Below are 23,388 nucleotides of genomic sequence, written 5' to 3' on the forward strand. Positions count from 1 at the left end.
GGAGACTGAGCAAGAGGTGGAAAATAGCTTATTTATCACCACACTGTTCTGACATAGCATTTTGGATGCAATGCCTCTGCAAGTAAAATCCAAACTGGAGGAAGTGGTTGGGCTGACGTCAATGACCCCACAAGAATTTAGAGACCACATAGTCCATGTGGTTGAGAAATACCGGAAAGACAAATGAAGGTTGGCTGAGCAGCAGGAAGAGGTGCAAAGAAAGTTAATACAAATGCAGCTCGAAGAACTCATAAAGAAGGAAAAAGAGAAAAGCAAAAAGATGCTGCCAGCAACCACCGGTCCGAGTACAGCCATTGAACTGGATGAAGCACCGCTATATGGAGGAACCGATCATACTGTAAGACAAGGGCTGTTAAACCCCATGCCAATGATCAACGTCTTTAGAGGAGCATTCCCACAAATGCCCTATCAGGAACAGACTAAATTCAAACAGCCCAGACAGGACTGGAAGTCCCAAGGAGGGGGACAGAGGAGCTATGGGTAGAGGCGACCAGTGAGGAAACAGGGGGAAAGACAGGTAGAGAGATTGTGCTGGGGATGTAATCAGCCAGGTCACATGAGAAGAGATTGTCCATTTACACCATGGCCTGTCACACACCAGCAGGAACCGATAAGAAGGGAACTAAAGTTTAACCAAGGACCAGCCCCCACAGGCCCAAGCGGACCTGTGAACCCCTATGCGAGGTATTAGGGGTGCCCCGAGAACTCGAGTGGGAAGGGACATTACCCAATGATAACAAGGGAGGCAGACGAGGAACCCATTGTTCAGGTTATGTTAGAAGGGCAACTGACACCAATGATGATAGATACTGGAGCTACGTACACTTGTGTACAGCCACAGTATGCCCTTCACCTTCCCATGTCAGGAAAGTTTATTAAGATGGTGGGGTTCTCGGGGAAAACACAGTTGACGCAGTGCACAGCTCCAGTGCGGTTGAGAATGGGAAATAAAGGAATTGTTTTGCCGGTGCTAGTATCTAAAGGAACTCAGATTAATTTGTTAGGCAGAGATGCCTTATTGAAACTGGAATTAAAATTAGAATGCACCAGAAATGGACTGAGTGTGGAAAGAGCAGGGGCTCAATTGATAGTGCAAGACAAGAAGGATAATGTCTTTTGGATAGGAGACATCGTGGATCAGATTCAGGAAACCTGGGAAAAATGGAAAAAGGGCGTGCAGGCTATATTACCCAGGGCTGTAATGCCCAAATCTGAGCTACATTGTACAGTGATTTTTACGAGACTCAGAACAGGGAGTTAGAGGAGAGATGGCACCTGGAGGCATGTACCCAACAGCACCTGGAAGGGGAGGCTGTGATAATTGGAAAGCAAGGGGCAGCTTTACAAGTTAAGTGGAACACCTTTTTAGAAAAATGGTACAGGATACCGGAGGCTGAGCCCCACGTAACGTTGTTGGTAAACAAGGGATATCAGTCTAAAGATTTAGGACCCTTTGTTAAGAATGCTGAAACCGTAACAGTATGAAGGAAAATCACGCCAGAGGTGTGGATATCAGAAGACAACAATTGCATTAAAATAATGGTAAGTGTAGATATGGTAGGGACAGTGACAGAGGTCGAAATAACTCCCCAACCACACATGCCATTGCTGGGAAAGGAAAGAGGCCAGCAGAAAGATAGAAGGTTAGATGAGTTGCCATCTATTCTGTGGTCACAGCATGACACGGACGTAGGGAAAATAAATGCAGCTAGTTCAGTGGAAATAAAGCTGAAAATAAAGGAGCAATTCCACTCAGGAGACCACAATACCCTCTAAGACCAGAAGCAGAAAAGGGAATAGCATCGACAGAACAGGGGTTGCTTGAAATAGGAGTGCTTAAAAGAACAAACAGTCCATGCAATATCCCGTTGCTGCCGCTCTTAAAAGCAGATAAATCTAAGTGGAGATTGGTGCATGATTTGCGAGCGGTAAATGATGTGGTAGAGGACTGGCCAGCGGTAGTCCCCAACCCACACACGCTTTTGACTAATGTTCCACCAGAAGCAAGTTATTTTTCTGTGATTGATTTGTGTTCGGCTTTCTTCAGCATTCCTCTAGCCCAGGGGTCAGCAACCTTTACCACTGAAAGAGCCACTTGGACCCGTTTCCCACAGAAAAGAAAACACTGGGAGCCGCAAAACCCGTTTGACATTTAAAATGAAATAACACTGCATACAACGTTTTTTTTGCCTTTATGCTATGTATAAACAAACTATAATGTGTTGCATTTATGAAATTGATGAACTCCTGCAGAGAAAACGAAATTACATTTCTGCATGCAACAAAAACATTTTGAACTCCGAAAAAAAGACGTTGGGTTGAAAGTTACTTTTAAGTAAAATATTCAATGTCTATTTGAGTCCTTCTTGTATTTATGAAAAACGCCGAACTTAAATTTTCCGCCAGCAGCAAACCAAAAATAACGTCAGCCAGCTGTCATCCTGAAAAATGAAAGGACTATTTCACTGAACAATGAAAAAATATGAATATAAGTAAAATAATAGGCAATTAAAATATTTATCATACTTGGTTAATGGGATTTCTGCTCCTGGACCTCAGCGCACAGCGTCTGCACATCAGGGCTGTATGATGTCACCTTCATCTTTACACAGGATCGCAAGCTGTCATCTGTGAGGTTTTCAATATCACTCCATTTGTGTTTCTGAGCAAGAACGGCCTTCTGACGGGCAACATCTTCAAGGTCTGCTGTCAAGCGTCTAAACTTGGACACCCATATGTCTTTGTCGGCTATGTCGGCCAGTTCCATCTCAAGATCAGGTTGACTCACACCTGCCAATGCAGTCGTATTCAGTAGGGATTGATCGATGCTTAAGGGAGTGACCGGGAAGGATAATGTGTTTTTTTCCTCTCTGAACTCACAGAAGCGTTTCCCAAACGATGTTTGCATTGCGATGATTGCAGAATGTAAATACTCCGAAATTATCATGTCGTGACCTTGTTTGAACTCTCTCAAATTGGGGAAGTGAGACAAAGTGCCTTTCTGTAAATCTCTGGCAAGCACTGTCAACTTGCGCTCGAATGCCAAAACATCCTCCAACATGTGCAGGGCTGTACGTCCTTTCCCCTGAAGAGCTGTGTTCAGCGTGTTCAGGTGCGCTGTCATGTCTACCATGAAGTGTAGCTTTTCCAGCCACTCTGGCTGTTCCAGCTCAGGAAAGGTGAGCCCTTTGCTGCCCAGGAAAGTTTTCACTTCTTCCAGACACGCGACAAAGCGTTTCAGCACCTTCCGTCTGGACAGCCAGCGATAAAAACACGTTGTAGCGGTGTCAGTAAACTGCAGTCAAAGATAGCTTTATTCGAACTAAACAGCCTTGCTTTTAAGCCTCCCTCAACCCAGCCCCCATGGACGCAGATGCTGCAAAAGACGCGTACTCACAAACCCCCGTAGGCTATCTCCCTTAGCCGGAATGCTGGCTAATTGTGAGCCGTTTCGGATGTGGCAGGAAATGTGTCGCTACACTTAGGTTGTACAAGATCACCATAATTACATTTCAAAAGCTAACAAACTAACATAAAATACATTTTAATTAAATACTGACCAATTATTTCCCAAAGCCACAGGGAGCCGCAGCACAGAGGTGAAAGAGCCACAAATGGCTCGGGAGCCGCAGGTTGCCGACCCCCGCTCTAGCCGACCAGTGTCAGTATCTGTTTGCATTTACTTACAGAGGTGCTCAGTATACCTATAGCAGAATGCTGCAAGGATTTAAACATTCACTGCACGTTTTTAATCAGGTGTTGAAGGCAGACCTAGAGGGCATACCATTGGAAAGTACATTGTTACAGTATGTGGATGACCTGTTGATTTGCTCCCACAGTCAGGAACAGAGTGAGCAGGACACTATAACTCTGTTAGAGAAGCTGGCGCACGGAGGACATAAAGTTTCCAAAAAGAAACTGCAATTTTGCATACAACAAGTGGAATACTTAGGCAGGGTAATATCTAAGGGAGTGAAGGCGATAGCACCAGATCAGATTGAGGCAATAACTAAGGCCCCAAAACCCCAGACTGTAGGGCAGATGATGACGTTTTTGGGAATGGCAGGGTACAGCTCAGATTGGATAGGAGAATATGCTGAGATCGCGGCACCTTTGAGAAAGATAATGAAAGAAGCAGGACATACAAATTTGAAGAACGGCTTACAGTGGAATGGAGAGGCAGAGATAGCTTTCAATACTATTAAACAGGAATTGCAGTCAGCACCAGGATTAGCTTTGCCTGACTACGAGAAGGTTTTTCATTTGTATGTATCCAACCGACAGGAGGGTTATGTCACAACGGTTCTAACACAAGAGACAGGCACAGGAAAAGCAAAGCAGCCAATAGCATACTACAGTACGAGACTAGATGAGGTGGCTCAGGGGTATCCACCCTGTTATCAGGGATTGGCGGTGCTGTACTATGCATATGAAAAGGCATCATCTGTAACCCTGGGCTATCCTGTGACTCTGTACACACCACAAAGTAGCAGAATTGCTGGAAAGAGGGAAATTTGTGCTGACGCCAGCCAGGATAGTAGCGTATCAGATGCTATTGACATTTCCAGACATAACTATACAGAGATGCACTACCTGTAATATAGCCGATTTTGTCCCTTTAGACTATGAAGGAGAACCCCATGATTGTGTAGGGAAGACGATGGCATTTGCCAAATTGAGAGCAGATTTACGGTCAGAACCACTAGAGCAGGGGTCGGCAACCTTTACCACTGAAAGAGCCATATGGACCTGTTTCCCACAGAAAAGAAAACACTGGGAGCCACAAAACCCATTTGACATTTAAAATAAAATAACACTGCATACAACGTTTTTTCTGCCTTTTACGCTATGTATAAACAAACTGTAATGTGTTGCATTTATGAAATCGATGAACTCCTGCAGAGAAAACGAAATTACATTTCTGCATGCAACAAAAACATATTGAACTCCGAAAAAAAGACGTTGGGTTGAAGATTACTTTTAAGTAAAATACTCAGTGTCTATTTGAGTCCTTCTTGTATTTATGAAAAACGCCGAACTTAAATTGTCTGCCAGCAGCAAACCAAAAATAATGTCAGCCAGCTGTCAACCTGAAAAAGAGAAGGACTATTTCACTGAACCATGAAAAAATATGAATATACGTAAAATAATAGGCAATTAAAATATTTATCATACTTGGTTAATGGGATTTCTGCTCCTGGACCTCAGCGCACAGTGTCTGCACATCAGGGCTGGATGACGTCACCTTCATCTTTACACAGGATCGCAAGCCGTCATCTGTGAGGCGTGCGCGATGTTTGTTTTTAATGAAGTTCATGTTGGAGAACACCTGCTCACATACATATGTGGATCCAAAGATCGACAGTACTTTAAGCGCATACTTTTTAATGTTTACATAAATGTCGGTGCTAGCATTCCATGTTTCGAAATCAAGTCTTTGCAGAGAGGGGCATATCCCTGATTTTCTGCACAATTTCACTCTTGTTTTTAAAGTCCGAGAATAGATGTTCTGAAATCTTAATGAAAGATTCTTTTATATATTCACCATCTGTAAACTGCTTCCTGTGCCTGACTATTTCCTGAGCGGCAACAAAACTAGCATATGTAGTTGATTTTCCAAACTTCATCCACTTCTTGAAATGATTTTTGCTCAGATCAACCTTCCACAACAGTTCCAAAATGGCTTTGTTTCTCTCATCTCCATCCGGATATTTTTGAGCAAAGGCTGCGTGTTTATTCTGGAGATGTCTTGCGACATTTGACTTTTTGTTGTTTGCTAGTTTCTTATTGCATATTAAGCATACCGGTAAACCAGTCAGTGAAAGCAAATGAATCTGCCCACGTATCATTAAACGTTTTGTTTTCTTCAGTCACTTTTCTTTTTTTAGAATTCTCCATAGTTAGCCTACTTTGGATCGAAAAATTAAAGAAATTGCACACTGGCGGGTGTCAGGCATTGGCAGTGGTGACGTATATTAATAGCGCCAAAAAACACGTTTTATTTAGATTGTACAAGATCACCATAATCTTCAAATTTAGAATTACATTTTAAAAACTAACAAACTAACATAAAATTCATTTTAATTAAATACTCATTATTTATTTTCCAAAGCCACAGGGAGCCGCAGCACAGAGATGAAAGAGTCGCATGCGGCTCCGGAGTCGCGGGTTGCCGACCCCTGCACTAGAGGATGCAGATAAAAAGGTTCTGTTCGTAGATGGCTCTTGTTATAGGGATTATGATGGAAATCATGCAGGGTTCTCAGTAGTGCAGCAGGATCAGTCGAGCTATAAGATTATTAGGATGGAGTCCTGTCCCCAACCGTGTTCCGCCCAACTAGCGGAAATCAAAGCCCTGACAGCTGCGTGTGAAATGATGGAAGTGAGAAAGTAGACATTTATACTGATTCAGCATATGCTCATGGAGTATGCCATTTGTTTGGGGCAGTGTGGAAACAGAGAGGTTTTAAAAAATGCAGTGGAGATTCGATACAACATTGTCAGCAAATTCTAGACTTAATAAAAGCCATAATGAAACCTAAAGCATTGGCTGTAGTTAAATGCCAGGCACATAAAAAGGAAAATGATGTAATAATAAAGGGAAATCAAGCTGCGGGCGAGGCAGCCAGAAAGGCGTCTGGATGTACATCAGCTGTCATTGCCCCCCAGGTAAGCCTAGCTCCAGAACCTGTAGTCGAGGACCTAATAGAAATACAAGGTAAGGCAACTTTGGCAGAACAGACAATGTGGAGACAAAGGGGGGCCGAGCAGAACTCGGAAGGCTTGTGGAGCAGGGACGATGGTTTGTTGGTAGCGCCCACCCCTCTCCTGACAATTCTGATTTCAGAAGCGCATGGGATTGATCATTGTGCAGGGGGGGAAGTGATAAAGAAAATAAAGAAGGATGGTTTTTGGTCACCTTATTTACAGGCTTCAGTGGACTTTGTCTTGTCACAGTGCGAGGTATGTGCACAGAATGCAAGGTTCAGACATCAGTTACTTAACTGGTTAGAATGTAGACTCAGAGGATGGGGAGCATGGCCGACTAAAATGGCAATAACTGTCAGTATTGTATTGTTGAGCTATGCGCTTGTGCTGTGCTGTTTTCTTCCTTGTCTCAAGTCTCTTGTAGTGTGTGCTGCAACCAAACAATTTCTGATGCTCGTGGCAATTACTGAAGCAAGCTTAGTGGAGAAAGAAGCACCGAAGATGTATCGTACAGCCTACAACACCTGCAGGATGAACAAGAGCAAAACGACAGTGTGGGAGTAGATTGTAAGGGCTTCTGAGTTTTTTTCCCTGTCTCAGGTACAAAGGGACAGGTTTTTGGCTCAGCGGCCCAGGGTAACAGGGAGAGATGTTGGTGGTTGAGGTTGAGGTTGAGGTCTTGGCGCAGAAAATAATAGTTTAACCCGAGATTTGATAATAAGTGCTTGAGTTTGTGGGGCTTTTGTGCACGGACACTTAGTCTTCTTTCTCTTTCCTATGGGTCTCAAAGGGGGGATATATTGGAGTATTAAAGTTGCATTGTTTGCTGTGTAACCAAGACTATGTAGTCAGCTTTGAGCTTGCTATTTGCTATGCATGTATCCAATTTAGTAGGAGAATGAAATCTTAAGAATGTAGAAGATAATGGTGTGTTATGAGAGGTAGCAAAGAGATGTAGATTAGAACATGATTAAGTCAATGGGTAGAAACAATAGTGGCAGATGCACTTGTGATATGCAACTGTAGACCAATTGGATATGCTAATGCAACCAAACCAGGAGATTGCTATAAAAAAATGCTATGTACACGGATCGGTGGGCAGTCAGCGACTAGCTCAATGACCGTCTCAGCTTTGATTTGCAAATTAAAGTTTAATACTTCTTGAAGAATCTTCTGCGTCTCCTGGTCCTTTGTGGGGCATGAGAAACCACGACAAAATCAGGTGCAGTAAATTGGTGGACATACCAGGAGAAACAAGTTACAGACCATAGAATAATAAGGATGCAGGAAAGAAGTGGAGGGATTTGCAATGGTGAGAACAGGCATGAACCTGGAAGAACAAAAGATCTCCTCTTGGGTTGTTGTATGAAAGGTTAAAAGCAACATGAAAGTAAAAATAGCAAGCAACTTATGTGTTTCTGCTTGTATAAGCTACAATGACCCAACATTTCCACACTGCCACCATTTATCTCTCCAGCTATTAGGAAGAAATCAAATTCTAGACTGGAATGATTTAAAATTATTTGATTTTTCTTTGAAGCTTTTATAAAGGAACTCACGAGTTAAGTCAAAGCAGCCTTTTCTCTTTGGGGATTTGATCAAGGTAAGGTTATGTTTGGCAGTAACAAGCTACTCCAAGGAAATTCATGGCAAACATTTTTTAATACTTTATTGTGTAAGTCACTCTTCTGTTTGAAAATTAGTTGAATACTGAATGCAAAGGTGTTTTACTGATTTTAAATGTTCTTCAATAGAGTGTTTGCTGAACCTGGATACCCTGGGTTTCAGCGCAACCAGCAAATTTCTAATGAAAGAGATTTTTTGAAAGATTAACTTCATTCATCATATGTACATCAAAACATCGAAACACATCACTTGTGTCAAATCATATCAGCAAGGATTGTGCTGGATAGTCAGGCAGCCCACAAGCATTGCCAGCCTCACTTCAGGCACCATCATTACATATCCACCCACAACTTATGAATCCTAACCATATGTCTTTGGAACGTGGGAGGAAATCAGAGGACCCAGAGAAAACTCACATGGCTACAAGGAGAATGTGTAAGACCTCTTATAGTCAGTGGTGCGAGTTGAACCCGAATTTATAGCTGGTGCTGTAAAGTGTTGCACTAACTGCAGCACCGCTATGCTACCCCTAATGTAATAGGGTCGGTGGAACGTCCCAAACACACTTGTATAGAGAGTGAAATATTGAAGATAATGATGTTTAATATTTCATAAATACTCTAATAAATCTGTCTATTGGGAGGTTGGTGAAATAATCTGGCAGATTATTACAGATCAGAGGAATTACCTGCAGGATTGCTAAAACGGTCAGTTGACAGTAACCTGGAAAGAAATCCCGGGAAACTGTTGCTGGGTTACAAATTCCCTTCTCCAATGAAATCATTTCAAACTCTTGAGGAAAAAGCTTAAGTTTTTTTAAGTATCAAGTTACCCGCCACAATAAATCTCAAACAAAAATATCTAAAAAAAATTTGAGATTATCAACTGAATATCAAAGTCCACTTGATCATCCCCAATATATATTTACTCAAAAAGTTTTTAAAGTAATTCTTATTCTTCAAATATTTGTGCTTTCTATCTCAATGTAGTTATCATCCTTGCATATTTACACTGATGTCAAATATTTACTTATGCAAAATAGCATTTAGTTCCTTAAATTGGAATATTCTGTTTGGGGATTGCATGGATACTCTTCGATGGCACAAATTGTGATTACATTGCTTTTAATGGCTAATTGAATCAACCATTCTTTTTTAGCTTTTTTAAATAAGTGTTTGAAACAACAGGACTTTGGTGGCATGTATTCAGCAAGAATAGAGTTTGTTGTGGTGGCGGAGGGTTCAGGAGGGGCAGGAAATGGTAGTTTAAAGGTAAGGAAGAATGAAAGTTTGATCTGAGGCAATGAGAGTTCCATATGTTGAACTGCCAGAAAGGTTTTTGTATCAGGTAGCAAAAATGTAGGGATGGATTTGCCAACAAAACAAATTAAATAGGTCCTATGAACTTTGAAAGAAAATTCAGTGGGCTAATAGCTATTTGAACTGGGAGGGGGTGGCTAGTGTTGCCCAGGGACAGAAAAAATAATGGACCAATGAGTTATGAATTCATATCTACTTCTGCTTAGTTGCAAATCTTTTGTATCAACATACAATCAAAAACATGACGAAATGTTGTAGAAAGGTAGTCAGACTGATTTGCATGTCTTGCAGCAGCTTCCTTTTCATTAGCATATCACAAGTCATTATATCACCAATCAAGTACTTCTTGTAGAACATTTAGTGCTGCAATATCAGAAATATTGCAGAGAAGTTGTGCATGGAAAGCATGCACAAATAGAAAATTATAGATTTCATTCCAACATTTCAAATTTATCTATGGAGAGGTGAACTTGAGTTTGATTCTGACATCACAAGTGCCCTGCAAAGGTTCCTATTGGGAGGACTTTGATTCATTACTTTTATTCCCCCACCCCACCACCCCCCAAGATTAGACCATTTTAAGTGTTTTTAAGTCTGGTTGATAGTGATTATCTTGGTTTGTGCAAATACCTAGAGAAGGTGAATTCACACTGATCTTCATACAAGTTGCAGAAAAGATCTGCAGGTTCAACCAATCCATTACTAGAGCACAGTGCCAGGTCCTCTGAATGAAATGGGCAGAAATAATAGATTTTCAAGAGGTGGTGACAGAACCTTTATTCTAAAACTAACAAACAAATCCCTGTGCATGCAAAATGCTATTCGAGTGCTTTGGGGCTGTTACAGTGATGTATTCTATTATTGCCATTGGATAAACTGCAAGCTGCCATGTCAGTATAGCCAGTGTTTGTAAATTTGCAACATACTTCACTGTGGAATCAGTAATAAAAAGGTACAATTAAATTACAACAAACTTTTTTTCAGAAATAAAGTGGTTCGTTGTAGCAAGATGATAAGCTCTTTCAATCATTTTGCACAGTTCTTGCTTGCTTAATTCTGGAGTCTTTTCACATCTCAACTCATGTCACCCTATGGATGCGCATCCTGACAAGTTGCATCACTGTTTATACAGAATCTGTACTGTGGCAGACAGAAAGGCTTCACAACGGCTGGTCAAAATTACCCAATGAACCTCTGGCACCAGCCTACCTGCCAACAAGGGCATGTATACAAAAAGGTGCCTAAAAAGGGCCAGCAGACTCACGAAGCATCCCACACACCCTGCTCATGGACTGCTTGTCCCACTCCCATCAGAGAGGAGGCTATATAACATCCACTCCAGGACCACCTGACAAAAACAATTTCTTTCTTCCAGCAGTAAGGCTGATCAACACCTTCACCCACCAACTCCAGTCCTACTTTACTATTTACTTTCAGTTGCTTTATGTACAGGCTAGCATCACTTTACAGACATACAATCAATCTATGTACATAAGCAATCCTACCTAATTATATTTATTGAGTTTTATTTTTATTATTGTGCTCTTTGTTTGTGTTTTTTTTGTTCTGCACTGGATCCAGAGCAGCAATGATTCAATTCTCCTTTACACTTGTGTACAGAAAAGGATATTAAATCAGGTTTTTTAATGCGTGGACCCCTACCATTAACCAAGAGGTCCATGAACCCAAGGTTGGGAACCTGTATATTCAACAATTTTAAACAAGAACACAGCACCTCACAATCTAGGAGATTGACTTTGGGTGCATGGGAATATTGTCATCTGTAGGTTTGGCTCCAAGTCACACAGCATCCACACTTGCTAATGTATCATTGTTTTTCATGAGGTATTAATCATAGAATTTCCTACCCAATAATATAATGGGAACATATTCTTAAAAATAACCTTGCTGGTAATTTCCATCTCTTGGAAAATACATACATTTTTAAAAAAGTATACATACAGTATTTTTAATTGAAACAGAAATATTAATTCTATTTTTCCTCACAGATGTTGACTGACCTGCTGGGAGTTTTCAGCATTTTCAGTTATTATTTCAGAATTCCATTTTCTACCATCTTACTCAACTTTCTATTTTTAAACATTTGCAATATTTTAATGATTTTAACCAAAAGATAAATTCAGTCATGAGCACATTGACCATGACTTTAATTCCTTATGTACTTATTTACTCTTAAAACTATGATAAACATACATCATTTGCAATGACATAAAAATTAAAAGTTAATGAGCATAGTGAACTCAAAAGCTATCTTTGTAGCTTTTATTTTCTTTGTGGTCAATACACTCTGCTCTTCCTTTTGGTAAACTCACTGCAAGCTGCCAGACAGCATTTTAGATTGCTTATTTCTGATGCTAAAAATTGATCACCTATCAAACTATTATGCTTGATAGGCATCCATGAACAAAAATATTTGATGAATTTTCTTTTCAGATTTAACAAAATAACAAATGAGAAAGTTATATCGATAAACTGCTTTGTAATTTAACAAAATGGAATCTTCCTGGTAGGGTGTTTTTCTTTTGTAAATCCATTCTTACATTTTATTTTTTGTTAGTAAATTATTTCCAGTTTATGCCTAGGCATGTTCTTGCAGATAGATATGATAAATAAAGGTTTTATAGAACATTATAGCATGAGAACAGCCATTCAGCCTATGATGTTGTAGCAAACTAATTAGTAATCAGAATCAGGTTTAAAATCAGCAGCATATGTCGTGAAATTTGTGGTAGCAGTACAATATAGCAAGGAAAATGCCTGTGAATTACATTATATATGTGCATCAAATAGTTAAATAAGTAATACAAAAACAGAAATAAAAGAGCAACGAGTAGAGTTCATGGTTTCAATGTCTATTCAGAAATTGCAAGGCAGAGGGAAAGAAGCTGTTCCTGAATCAGTGAGTGTGTGCCTTTAGGCTTCTGTACCCCATTCCAGATGGTAGCAGAGAGTAGAGGGCAAGTCCTGGGTGGTGGGGGTCCTTACTGAAAGATCGCGCCTTTCTGAGGTGACCACTTCTTGAAGATATCTTGGGTACCATGGAGGCTCGTACCTATGATGGAGTCAGTTAATGTTATAACTCTCTGCTCTCTCCATATGAGACAGTGATGCAGCCAGTCAGAATGCTCTCCACGGTACATTGGTAGAAATTTTCAAATGTTTTTGCTGACATTCCAAATCTCCTCAAACTCCTAATGTAATATAGCCACTGTTATAAGAACATAAGAAATGAATATAATCTAATCCCTTTTGCATACACACTGTCTTTATCATGCCTTCATATTCACGCACCCATCTAAAAGTCTCTTGAACACTCCCATCGTATGTGTCTCGATAATTCTCTGTGTAAATAAATTGCCCACATATTTGCTTTAAATGCATGCTCTCTGGTGTTAGACTTTTCAACCCTGAACAAAGATACAGGCCGAATATTCTATCTCTTTCTTCCATAATCTTGTGCACATCTATCAGCTTCCCCATCCGCCTCTACTGCTCCAGAGAAACCAACCCAAGTTTGTCCAACCTCTCATTATAGCACAATCCCTCTAATCAAGGCAACATCCTGGTTCAGTACCTTTGCACAGTCACCAGTGTTATTACATCGTTCCCACAATGAAGTGAACAGAACTGAATACAATACACCAGCTGCGCTCTAACTAGAATTTTATAAAGCTGTGACATAACTTCTTTAGCATCATATCAACTTGTGGAGCCACATTTAGGGAGCTATGGACTTGGATCCTGAGTTCCCCCTGCATATCAATACTGTTAAGGGTTTAGTGATTAGCAATATACCATCTCTTAACATTGGATATCCCAAAATTCAACATTTCACATTTGGCTGGGTTCAATTCCACCTGCCAATTCTCTGCTCATATCTACAACTGATCTATACTTCGCTGAATCCTTTTGCCAGTTTTCTGTGCTATACACAATGCCGCCTTTGTGTCATCTTCGAACTTACTATCCCACGCATCTACGTTTTTATCCAGGTTATTTATATTGATGACAAACAGCAAAGGTCCCACTGTAGATCCCTGCAGAATCACACACCTCCAGCCAGAATAAGACACATTGACCATTACTCTTCATCCTCAATCTGCAACCCAATTCTGAATCTAAACAGCAAATTCATTGTGGATCTGATGCATATTAACCTTCTGGATGAGCCTCCCATGTCAAAGCCTTACTAAAATCTCTGCAGACAATATCCAGAGCTCCACCTTCCTCAGTCACTTCTATCACCACCTCAAAAATATGAAATAGCTTTGTGAGGCACAGTTCGTCCTGCACAGAGACATGATTCTCATTAATTAGAATCAAAATCAGGTTTAATACTACTGCCATATGTTGTGAAATGTATTGTAACACCAAATTATAGCATAGTTTTCCAAATACACAAATCCTATTCCAAAGAATCCTCTCCAGTATCTTTCCTACCACTGATGTGAGACTTACTGGGATATAGTGCCCAGGATTATCCTCATTTCCCTTCTTAAATAGTGGATCAACATTGGCTACTCACCAGTCCTTCAGGACTTTGCCTGTGGCTAGAGAAGACACAAAGATACTGGTCAAGGCCTTCAGGCCCCAGAAATCTCACTTTCAGCCTCTCTTAATAACCTGGGTATATAACATCAGGCTCTGGAGGGCTTATCCACCTTGATGTTCCTTAAGTGACCCAGTATATGTCCTCCTTTATCTCAAATTGCCTCGGTATATTAGCATGCTCCACATTGATCTCCCTATCCTCCATGTCTTTCTCTGGTGAATTCTAATACAAAACAGACAGACAGACATACTTTATTGATCCCGAGGGAAATTAGGTTTCGTTACAGCTGCACCAACCAAGAATAGTGAAGAAATATAGCAATATAAAACCATAACTAATTAAATAATAATAAGTTAATTGTGCCGTGGAAATAAGCCCAGGACCAGCCTATTTGCTCAAAGTACTCATTTATGACCTCGCTCACATTCTCCACCTCCAAGCATGTTCCCTCCTTTATCCTTGAGTGTTTGAAATTCATAGTTCCTTACATTGAGCCATGCTTGAAGTTCATTATCTTTACACATATTACTATGTGAATTAAAATGCACATACTTCAATCTGTCAATCCTACTTTGCCTATTATCTTGCCCTGCCTACAGACAGTAGTCATGGCATTTACCTTTCTCTCAATCCCTCCACTTTCTGATCTGCTGTTCTGGTTCCTATTCCCCCACTGTATTAGTTTAGCCTCTCCAAGAAGTACAAGCAAACCTCATGGCTAGGATATTGTTTCTCCTCCAGTTGGAATACATCTCATCCATCTTGCACAGGTTGCCCCATGCTCCAGAAGAGGTGCCAGTGATCCAAGAACCTGAAACCCCACTCTCTGCACCACTTTCCTCAGACATACATCCATCTATCCTGTCTTTCTATTTCTGCCTTAACTGGCACTGGGAGCGATCTCAATTACTTCCTATGAAGTCGTACTTTTCAGCCTCATTCCTACCTCCCTATATGCACTGTTTAGGACCCCTTCCCCTTTTCTGCGTATGTCATCGATGACAAAGTGTTTCACAAACTTTAGTTGCTTACGCTCCCCCTCAAGAATGTTCAGCAGCTGCTCTGAGATGTCCTTGACCCTGGAAACTGGGAGGCAACACACCATCCTGCCATCTCTTTTGCATCACAGAACTTCCTGTCTGTCTCCTAACTACTGAGCCTCCTATCAGTATTGCTCTGCCTAACTTTACCTTCCCTGCTGAGCCCCTGTACCACTGACATAGCTGCTGCTGATACGTTCTTATTGGCTAAAAGTATGCAAAGCACATCATTGTCCTGAAATCTTCAATCCTTTGAAAATCTATTCTTTAAGCAAAATGAGTAAGAATTATTCAGCTGTAAGAAAGATGTTTTTACTTTCAGAATCATCTACATTCTTCTCTAAGCTGCATCTCCATATTTCTGGATATTTTTAGACCACTGTCAAGTAGCATTAAAAACATATTTGCTAAAGTAAAAATGCATTGAACAGACGGAAAGCGGCAGCAACTGAGTTGTCAAGATATTTGCATGAATCTTCATTGCTGCCACCCACATAATGCAGATGACAATGCAAACAGCTGAATGCACTGAACAGTAAAAAGTATGTGCAAATGCATATCTATTTATATTATAGTTCTGTAAAAATAAAAATCTGTGTTTTCAAATCTTTTAAACACCTATTTAAAGACCGGAAAATTATTCAAAGTTGTGTTTGAAACAAAGGAAATATTAGTCTTCATCGTAGTTTGTTTTCCTGTAACAATATGGGTTACAGTTGTTTCAGGAGCTTAACCACTGGTTTTAGAGAGCAACTGAAGTGATACCTTATCAACTCCAACCACTGCTTAGTACAGTGGGAAGGAATGGAGGGGACGAGTGGACAAGGGAATCGCATAGGGAGCGATCCCGGCAGAAAGCAGAAGGGGGGGGGGGGGAGGGAAAAATGTGTTTGGTAGTGGGATCCCTTCCCACCAATCTCCCTCCTGGCACTTATCCTTGTAAACGGAACAAGTGCTACACCTGCCCTTACACTTCCTCCCTCACCACCATTCAGGGCCCCAGACAGTCCTTCCAGGTGAGGCGACACTTCACCTGTGAGTTGGCTGGTGTGGTATACTGTGTCCAGTGCTCCCGGTGTGGCCTTTTATATATTGGCGAGACCCGACGCAGACTGGGAGACCGTTTCGTGGAACACCTACGCTCGGTCCGCCAGTGGCCACACATTTTAATTCCATGTCCCATTCCCATTCTGATATGTCTATCCATGGCCTCCTCTATTGTCAAAATGAATCCAAACTCAGGTTGGAGGAACAAAATCTTCTTTACTGGCTGGGTAGCCTCCAACCTGATGGCATGAACATTGACTTCTCTAACTTCCGTTAATGCCCCTCCTCCCCTTCTTACCCCATCCCTGACATACTTAGTTGTTTGCCTGTTCTCCATCTCCCTCTGGTGCTCCCTCACCCCCTCCTTTCTTTCTCCTGAGGCCTCCCGTCCCATGATCCTTTCCCTTCTCCAGCTCTGTATCACTTTTGCCAATCACCTTTCCAGCTCTTAGCTTCATCCAACTCCCTCCAGTCTATTCCTATCATTTTGCATTTCCCCCTCCCCCCTCTACTTTCAAATCTCTTTCCTTTTGGTTAGTCCTGACGAAGGGTCTCGGCCCGAAACGTTGACATCGCTTCTCCCTATAGATGTTGCCTGGCCTGCTGTGTTCCACCAGCATTTTGTGTGTGTTGTTATCTATCCAGATAGGATTCTTTCCATAATGAATCAATAACAATTGGTGATGATGAAAGAGGACATGCCAAATTTATTTAGCTTCCTAAGGAAGTAGATATGCTGGTGCATTTTCTTGGCATCTACTAGATTGGACCAGGAGAGACTACTGATGTTGTTCACTCCTAGGCACCTGAAACTTTCAAAGCTCTCAACCTCAAAACTTCTGATGTAAACAAGAGCAAGTGCACTGCCCCCACTTCCTAAAGTCGATGACCAGCTCTTTTGTTTTCGCTGACAGTGAGGAAAGGGTTGAAATGTGAAGGAATGAATGACAGAGAGAAAATAGATACAGAGAAAGATCGATTGAAAATAGAGACAGAGAGAGAGGGGCAAAGAAACATGATTTTCTTCCATCTTGTCCGATCTTTTGCAGTTTTCATTTGCTCATGGAAAATACCACCATAAAATAGACTCCTGATGAGAGAGTTGCATCTGCAGAAACCTTTGGAAATGCTAGTAGATCATTATCAGTTAAAAGCATATGGAAAGATCACTGAAGAATCTATTTGCTTTCACATGACATTCCAAGTCAATATGCAGTTAGTTTAAATGAGATACTAGGACATTTCTATTTTATTCTGTAACACAATTCACTATGAATGTGCCATTCCAGTGAAACTATCTTCTTACTGTAAATTCTATTGAACTGCAAAGCATAATGTCACTTCATAATAATGACTACTGTCACACCTTGCTATCAGGTCTAGGTAAACATGCCTGACGAGGGTCACCATTTGGAAAAAAAACAGATGGTAAGCTGTAACAGCACGTTAGTGCAATGAGTTTTATTTAGTGCCAGGTGAAACAAAATGCAACAGCTGCTCAGAAATATTTACAGATAGACAAATGAAAGCAAACATGTATGTACAAAAATGTACAGATGTGCAGAGACTTTCTCCATGACACACTTTGACTTTAGTTTTCCTATATAACTATTCACCGGCCGTCAAATCCAACCTCCACACCTCTCTAGCAAAGCCAGACTGAAAGTTTAAACCTGTCTCTGCCTGGCCTCGAAGGAACAGGAAATTCTACTGTTGGTCTGGGGTGGGGGATTGTGGGGGGGTGGGGGGGTGATCATGTGATACGAAGTGGAACATTTTAAACAGGGATTCCAGCATCCTGCAGTTTTATTCCACAACAAATGCCTGAGTTAAACCCACAGATCCGTGTCCACATACTCAGATGAATATAAAAGAATAACTCTGCCCCACTAGTGCTGTTACCTGTATAGGGTGCAGTGCAGCTGCTCCCACTAACCCAGGCATTATTTTAGGACGCCCTATATCCCTTGGGTCTTTTGGGGCCGTTCTGCTAACTACAAACCAATCTCCCAGTGTGAATGAAAATGAATGAAATTGTTTGGAATGCCTCAGTCTAGAATCCTTATTTTTATGAGTTATAAACTAGTAGTACGAGTTAACTTGTTTTGATTAGCCAAGCTAGTGATTGTTTTATAGTTGGGGTGTTCAAGGGGCAAGGTTAGCAGGAGGATTAGCTTTTCCAACATGTTCTGTCAGATCACCCCCCACCCCAACTCTTCTGGATTGCACAAGGTGGGCATTCGGGAGAGACAGTCTGCCATGACGTTGTTCTGTCCTGCCTTATGACAGACGTTGAAACAGAACAGTTGTAGAACTAGGTACCATCGCATGACATGCGTATTATGGACCTTCACAGAGTGGATCCAGGTGAATGCTTTGTGGTCGATCTCCAGAACAAATTCTCTGCCCTGTAGGAAATACCTGAGGCTCTCCAAGGCACATTTTATGGCAAGGGAGCTTCCTTCTCAACAGTGGAATACCTTGTCTCCTGTGGTAGCAGCTTCTGATTAAGGTACAATACCAGCTGTTCATCTCCCTCTTTTCCCTGGGCGAGGACTGCTCCAATCCCCACTGCTGAGGCATCGATTTGGATGTGAATGGTTTTGTGGACCAGCTGGGAACATAAAGCCTCCTTCAGAGTCACAAAGGCTTCCTCACATTCTTTAGTCCACTGATGCACCAGCAATAACTCTCTCTGAGACGTGAGGCGAGATATCGGCTTTTATTGACTGGAAGAAGGAACAAGCAGTGGTTGACCACAATACTACATCCTGGAGACTGAGAGGCAGGGCTCAGGCCCCAATTGCCTTTATACCGGGGTCCGTGGGAGGAGCCACAGGAGCAGTCAGCGGGGGGGGGGGGGGGTGTCCGGACAGGTATATGTTGTTCACCACATCCACTGGATTGGATTCTTTGCAGACTTCAGCATCAGTTCTGTCAGCGGGACTGCCAAGGTGGAAAATTGAGTGATAGAATGGCAATACCACCCAATTCTCCCCAGGAAGGACTGGGCCTATTTCTTCGTGCAGGACCAGGGACTATTTCTGATGGCCTCAACCTTGTCGACCAGCAGCTGAACCAGTCTTCTCCCTAGCTGGTAGCCCACGAACTGTGTCTCATCACTGGCCAACTCACACTTCTGGATGTTCAGTGTCAAGCCAGCAGCTGCTATCTTCTTCAGGACATTCTCAAAGTGCTTTAGGTGGTCCTCCCAGCTGCTGCTGAAGATGACCACCCCATTCAAACTATTGCTATGGACTTTATAGGCTCTCTAAAGAAAAGCATCTGTTTCCATTATGTTTTGGTCATTTGAGAGGCTTTCCCTCTGCATTTCACCACCACCCCTAAAATCTGTCCTAGTACAACTCTTCTCCCGTGTGGGTCTCCCTGAAGAAACTTTAACTGACAAAGGCACCAATTTCACATCATGCTTCATATCTCATTTACGTCAGCTGGGTATTTCAGGTATCCACACCATGAACCTCACCACAGATCGAGGGCCACAGACACAAACACAGCTGCCTTGCAACGAGCAGATCTATCTCTGGCTCCTCTGTATACTCAGGTGAAGGGAAAAGAAAACAAGGGGTCCTTCAGCTGGAATGATAGCTCTGGGCTGGGAAATTATACCTTAATCTCTGGCAGACACCCCTGACAACTGATTGATAGCACCCACCAGTTACAGGCCCCTCGCTTTACATCTTGCTCATACCATCTGCTGAGCTGGCCATTTGATTCAGCAGAAAACTTAACTGCGGGTAAGCCACAGATTCTATTAGCCATCTATGTATGCTGATGTCTCGCGATATTGTACTTATTGCCGAGTGCTAAAAGACCTGCCACATCCAATATACTGACAGATCACCACAACAGACTTTGACCATTATAATCACCCCTTTACACTAACATGCTGTTGTGGCTTACCATTTGCTTTTATTCCAATTGGTGACCGTCATTAGGCATGCTTACCCCACACCTGATAGCAAGGTGTGACGACTATGTAACTGCTTTTGAGTCTGATGATCCTGGTGTGGATACTATGTAGCCTCCTCCCTAACGGGAGTGAGACAAACAGTGCGTGAGCAGGGTGGGTGGGACCATTCATGATGTTACTGGCCCTTTCCTGGCATCTTTCTGCATATATGTCCTAGCGGGAGTCAGGCTTCAGGGCGAGGACTGGGCCTCAAAGCCACAGTGTCGACCAGCAGGTGCTGGAGGACAGTCAACAGGTGATATCAGTGGGTTGGGGCTTCTGCTTCTCTTTCCCCATCATCCCCAATACAGGTCTCCCCAGGGCCCTGTGCAGAACCGATTGTTGTACACTCTACTTGTAAGTATCTATCGTCTTGTACAACTCTATGAAGTCACCTCTTATCCTCCTTAACTCTAAAGATAATAGCCTTAACTCACTCAACCTATCCTCATAGCACATGCTCTCCAGAAGAATGGATCCAAAAGACCCAAGGACAGTATAGGGCTTCCTAAAATCAGCCAACCATTTGGCAACGCAATGCAAACATAAAGCATGCAGCCTTGGTCAAGAGGTTCATTTGTTGTTCAGACCAAACATCATAATAGGAAAAAATTTGATTAAGTGACTTTGACTGTGGAACCAGAACAGTGCCAGAACGGTGGTTTGAGTATCTTAAAAACTGCTGGTCCCCTAGGATTTTCATGCACAACAGTCTCCAGGGTTTACAGAGAATGGTGCAAAAAACATAAATTTTCTCAGTTCTTTGGGCAAAAAAAGTTTTGATAATGAGAGAGCAGCCTCAAAGACTACCACCCAGTTGCACTCACATCTACTGTGGTGAAGTGCTTTGAGAGGTTGGTCATGGTGAGAATCTACTCCTGCCTAAGCAAAGACCTTGACACACTGCATTTTACTTATGCCACCACAGGTCTACAGTGGATGCAATATCACTGGCTTTCCACACAACCTTGGTTCACCTGGATGACGGTAATAACTATGGCAGGCTGCAGTTTATTGATTACAGCTCAGCATACAGAACAATCAGTTCTAACCAACAATCACCAAGACCTGGACTCTGTAAACCCTTCTGCAAATCAATCCTTAATTTCCTCACCAGGAGGCACAGTCAGTGCCGATCAGAAATAACAGAGATTGTGGCACAGGGGCTCAAAGGGTTGTTTCCGGCTAGGTGGCCATGTAACTGGTCACAGCAGCTTCTACGGAGTCAACAAAAGATGCTGCCATTGTGCTTAAACGTATGTCTAATGATTGCAAGGTCTGCTGTACGTTAAGAACTCAAAGGACTGCAGGTCTACTCCATCAGCGAGTTGCTCTCTGGTGGAGATAATAAACAGCTCTGGTGGAGCTGTGTAATGTGCTGCTGCCTGAGTCAGTGGAGGCTGACACTCAAATAGAGAGTGGCCATCATGGTCAGTTTTCTTGTGATTGCAAAACCCCTTCAGACATTGTTAATCCCGTATGCTGCAAGTTCAATTTGTTGATTTATTGGATGCAAACAGGGGTGGATGGAGGGATCCCAATCCTCAGTTGTAGCAAGAGTTAGGTTTGAAGCCATGGTGTCACCTATTTTCAGCTGCTCTGAGTGAGGGGACGAAGCTGAGCCATAGCGCTTCACTGGGGGTAGTGTGGCATGGAGTCGGAGCTGCCCTCCCAGGGCTTCACTTGGCAGAAGGTAGGCTCTGTTAAGGCCGACTGCAAATTTTTTCGCAGCACTCAATGGACCTGGGCCTCAAGCTGCAGGGCCACTTGCTTTTCAGCCGCCAGAGGTGCGGTGTTCGAGTTATCGTGCTTTACCAGGGGCAGCATAATGCAGTTGTGGTGACTGAGTATTTAAAATGGACTGAGCCATCTGGACTATATACATATATATCTGCATGGTTGTGTTTTTACTAATCTATGTGTCCTTGTACATGCAAGAACTGGGCCTCAAAGTCACAGATTTGCCTAGCAGGAGTTGGGTGTCGGGGCGAGGACTGGGTCTCAAAGCCATGGTATCACCTAGCGGGCATTGGGGACCAGTTGATGGATGATATCGGTTGCCTGGAGGGTCTGGGCTGTATCCTGTATCCACAAGCATATCCAGTGTTGTAGTTTTACTGATATTCTATGTGGGTTTATGGGCTTGTATGCATCAAGCCGTGGCATCACGGAGGTGGGCAGGAGGGAAGGTGGGCCTCTGGAATCTTATTATGTGATAGAGATCTTGTGTGTGCTCACCCTGGTATGACTGTTGGTAATGCCTTTGCACTTTGACGCTGTACCGTTTGGTTGTATTCATGAGTATTCATATATGGTTAAATAACAATTAAACTTGAATTAAACTGATTGGTGAGGTGATGCTTTTGGCAGTTTTGACTACCCACTGAAGAGCCTTCTTGTTGGCTGCAGTGCCATTTTCGACTCTTTACTGTGCATCTGTATAATGAAGTGAGTATAGATGTGCCTAGTCCAGTTCTCTTCAGTCTCCCAAGGAAGATGTGTTGGTGAGCTATCCTGAGAGTGTTCTGGAACTATGAGAAGTTGTACAAGATGTGCAGTTCCAGGCATCCCAACACCACTGCTTTACCATTTCCCGTCAGTTACCTTGTGGACAGAATCTCCTGTGCCTTGTTTCACTTCAGGGATATACAATCAATCCATTAATATAATCTATTGTGTGTATTTGTATTTTTTGTATTCTTTCTCTTATTGTGTTCTTCTTTGTGTGGTACACTGGATCCAGAGTAACCATTATTTCATTCTCCTTTACACTCGTGTATTGGACATGACATTGAACCTTAAAAAAAGTCAAATAGTTGACAGCCATACCAGATAGGGGAGTGGAAGTGTGCTGAAGCCTGTTTGCTCAGGCCAGATGGGAAAAGTAGGAGAGTGCCAGAGAACAAAACTTAGTTAAAGATTAAGTTGCAGTTACAGCCATTTATGGTGATTATTTTTGTTTTCATGGTAGATTGTAGTCAGAAAAGAAGATCTGACTAGTCATTGTAAGTTGTGACTCATTGGAACATTTGAGAGTTGACGCTTCAGGTTTTATAGCATAGAGAGATAAAGAGAAAGGAA

At 42.2% G+C, this 23,388-nt stretch overlaps 2 protein-coding genes across 14 annotated transcripts in view; both read right to left on the reverse strand.

Annotated features, from left to right (window-relative positions):
• The window catches only part of nrxn1a (neurexin 1a), a 1,527,797-nt gene that overhangs the window by 336,368 nt on the left and 1,168,041 nt on the right, over positions 1-23,388 (reverse strand). The gene's annotated exons all lie outside the window — the stretch shown is intronic.
• LOC132402874 (general transcription factor II-I repeat domain-containing protein 2-like) overlaps positions 2,161-23,388 on the reverse strand; it is a 305,556-nt gene continuing 284,328 nt past the window's right edge. The window contains exons 1-2 of one of the 2 annotated variants that reach the window (XM_059985922.1): positions 2,548-3,658; positions 2,161-2,462 (exon numbers count right to left, since the gene is read on the reverse strand). In XM_059985922.1, the coding sequence (XP_059841905.1) occupies positions 2,552-3,154 (603 nt within the window). In that variant the 5' untranslated portion in view covers positions 3,155-3,658 and the 3' untranslated portion in view covers positions 2,161-2,462; positions 2,548-2,551. Of the gene's footprint in view, positions 3,659-23,388 lie in introns of those variants that run through there. The other variant, XM_059985921.1, reaches the window with a different exon arrangement.

The sequence above is a fragment of the Hypanus sabinus genome, chromosome 12, assembly GCF_030144855.1.
Source record: "Hypanus sabinus isolate sHypSab1 chromosome 12, sHypSab1.hap1, whole genome shotgun sequence".
In the NCBI taxonomy this organism is placed as follows: Eukaryota; Metazoa; Chordata; class Chondrichthyes; order Myliobatiformes; family Dasyatidae; genus Hypanus; species Hypanus sabinus.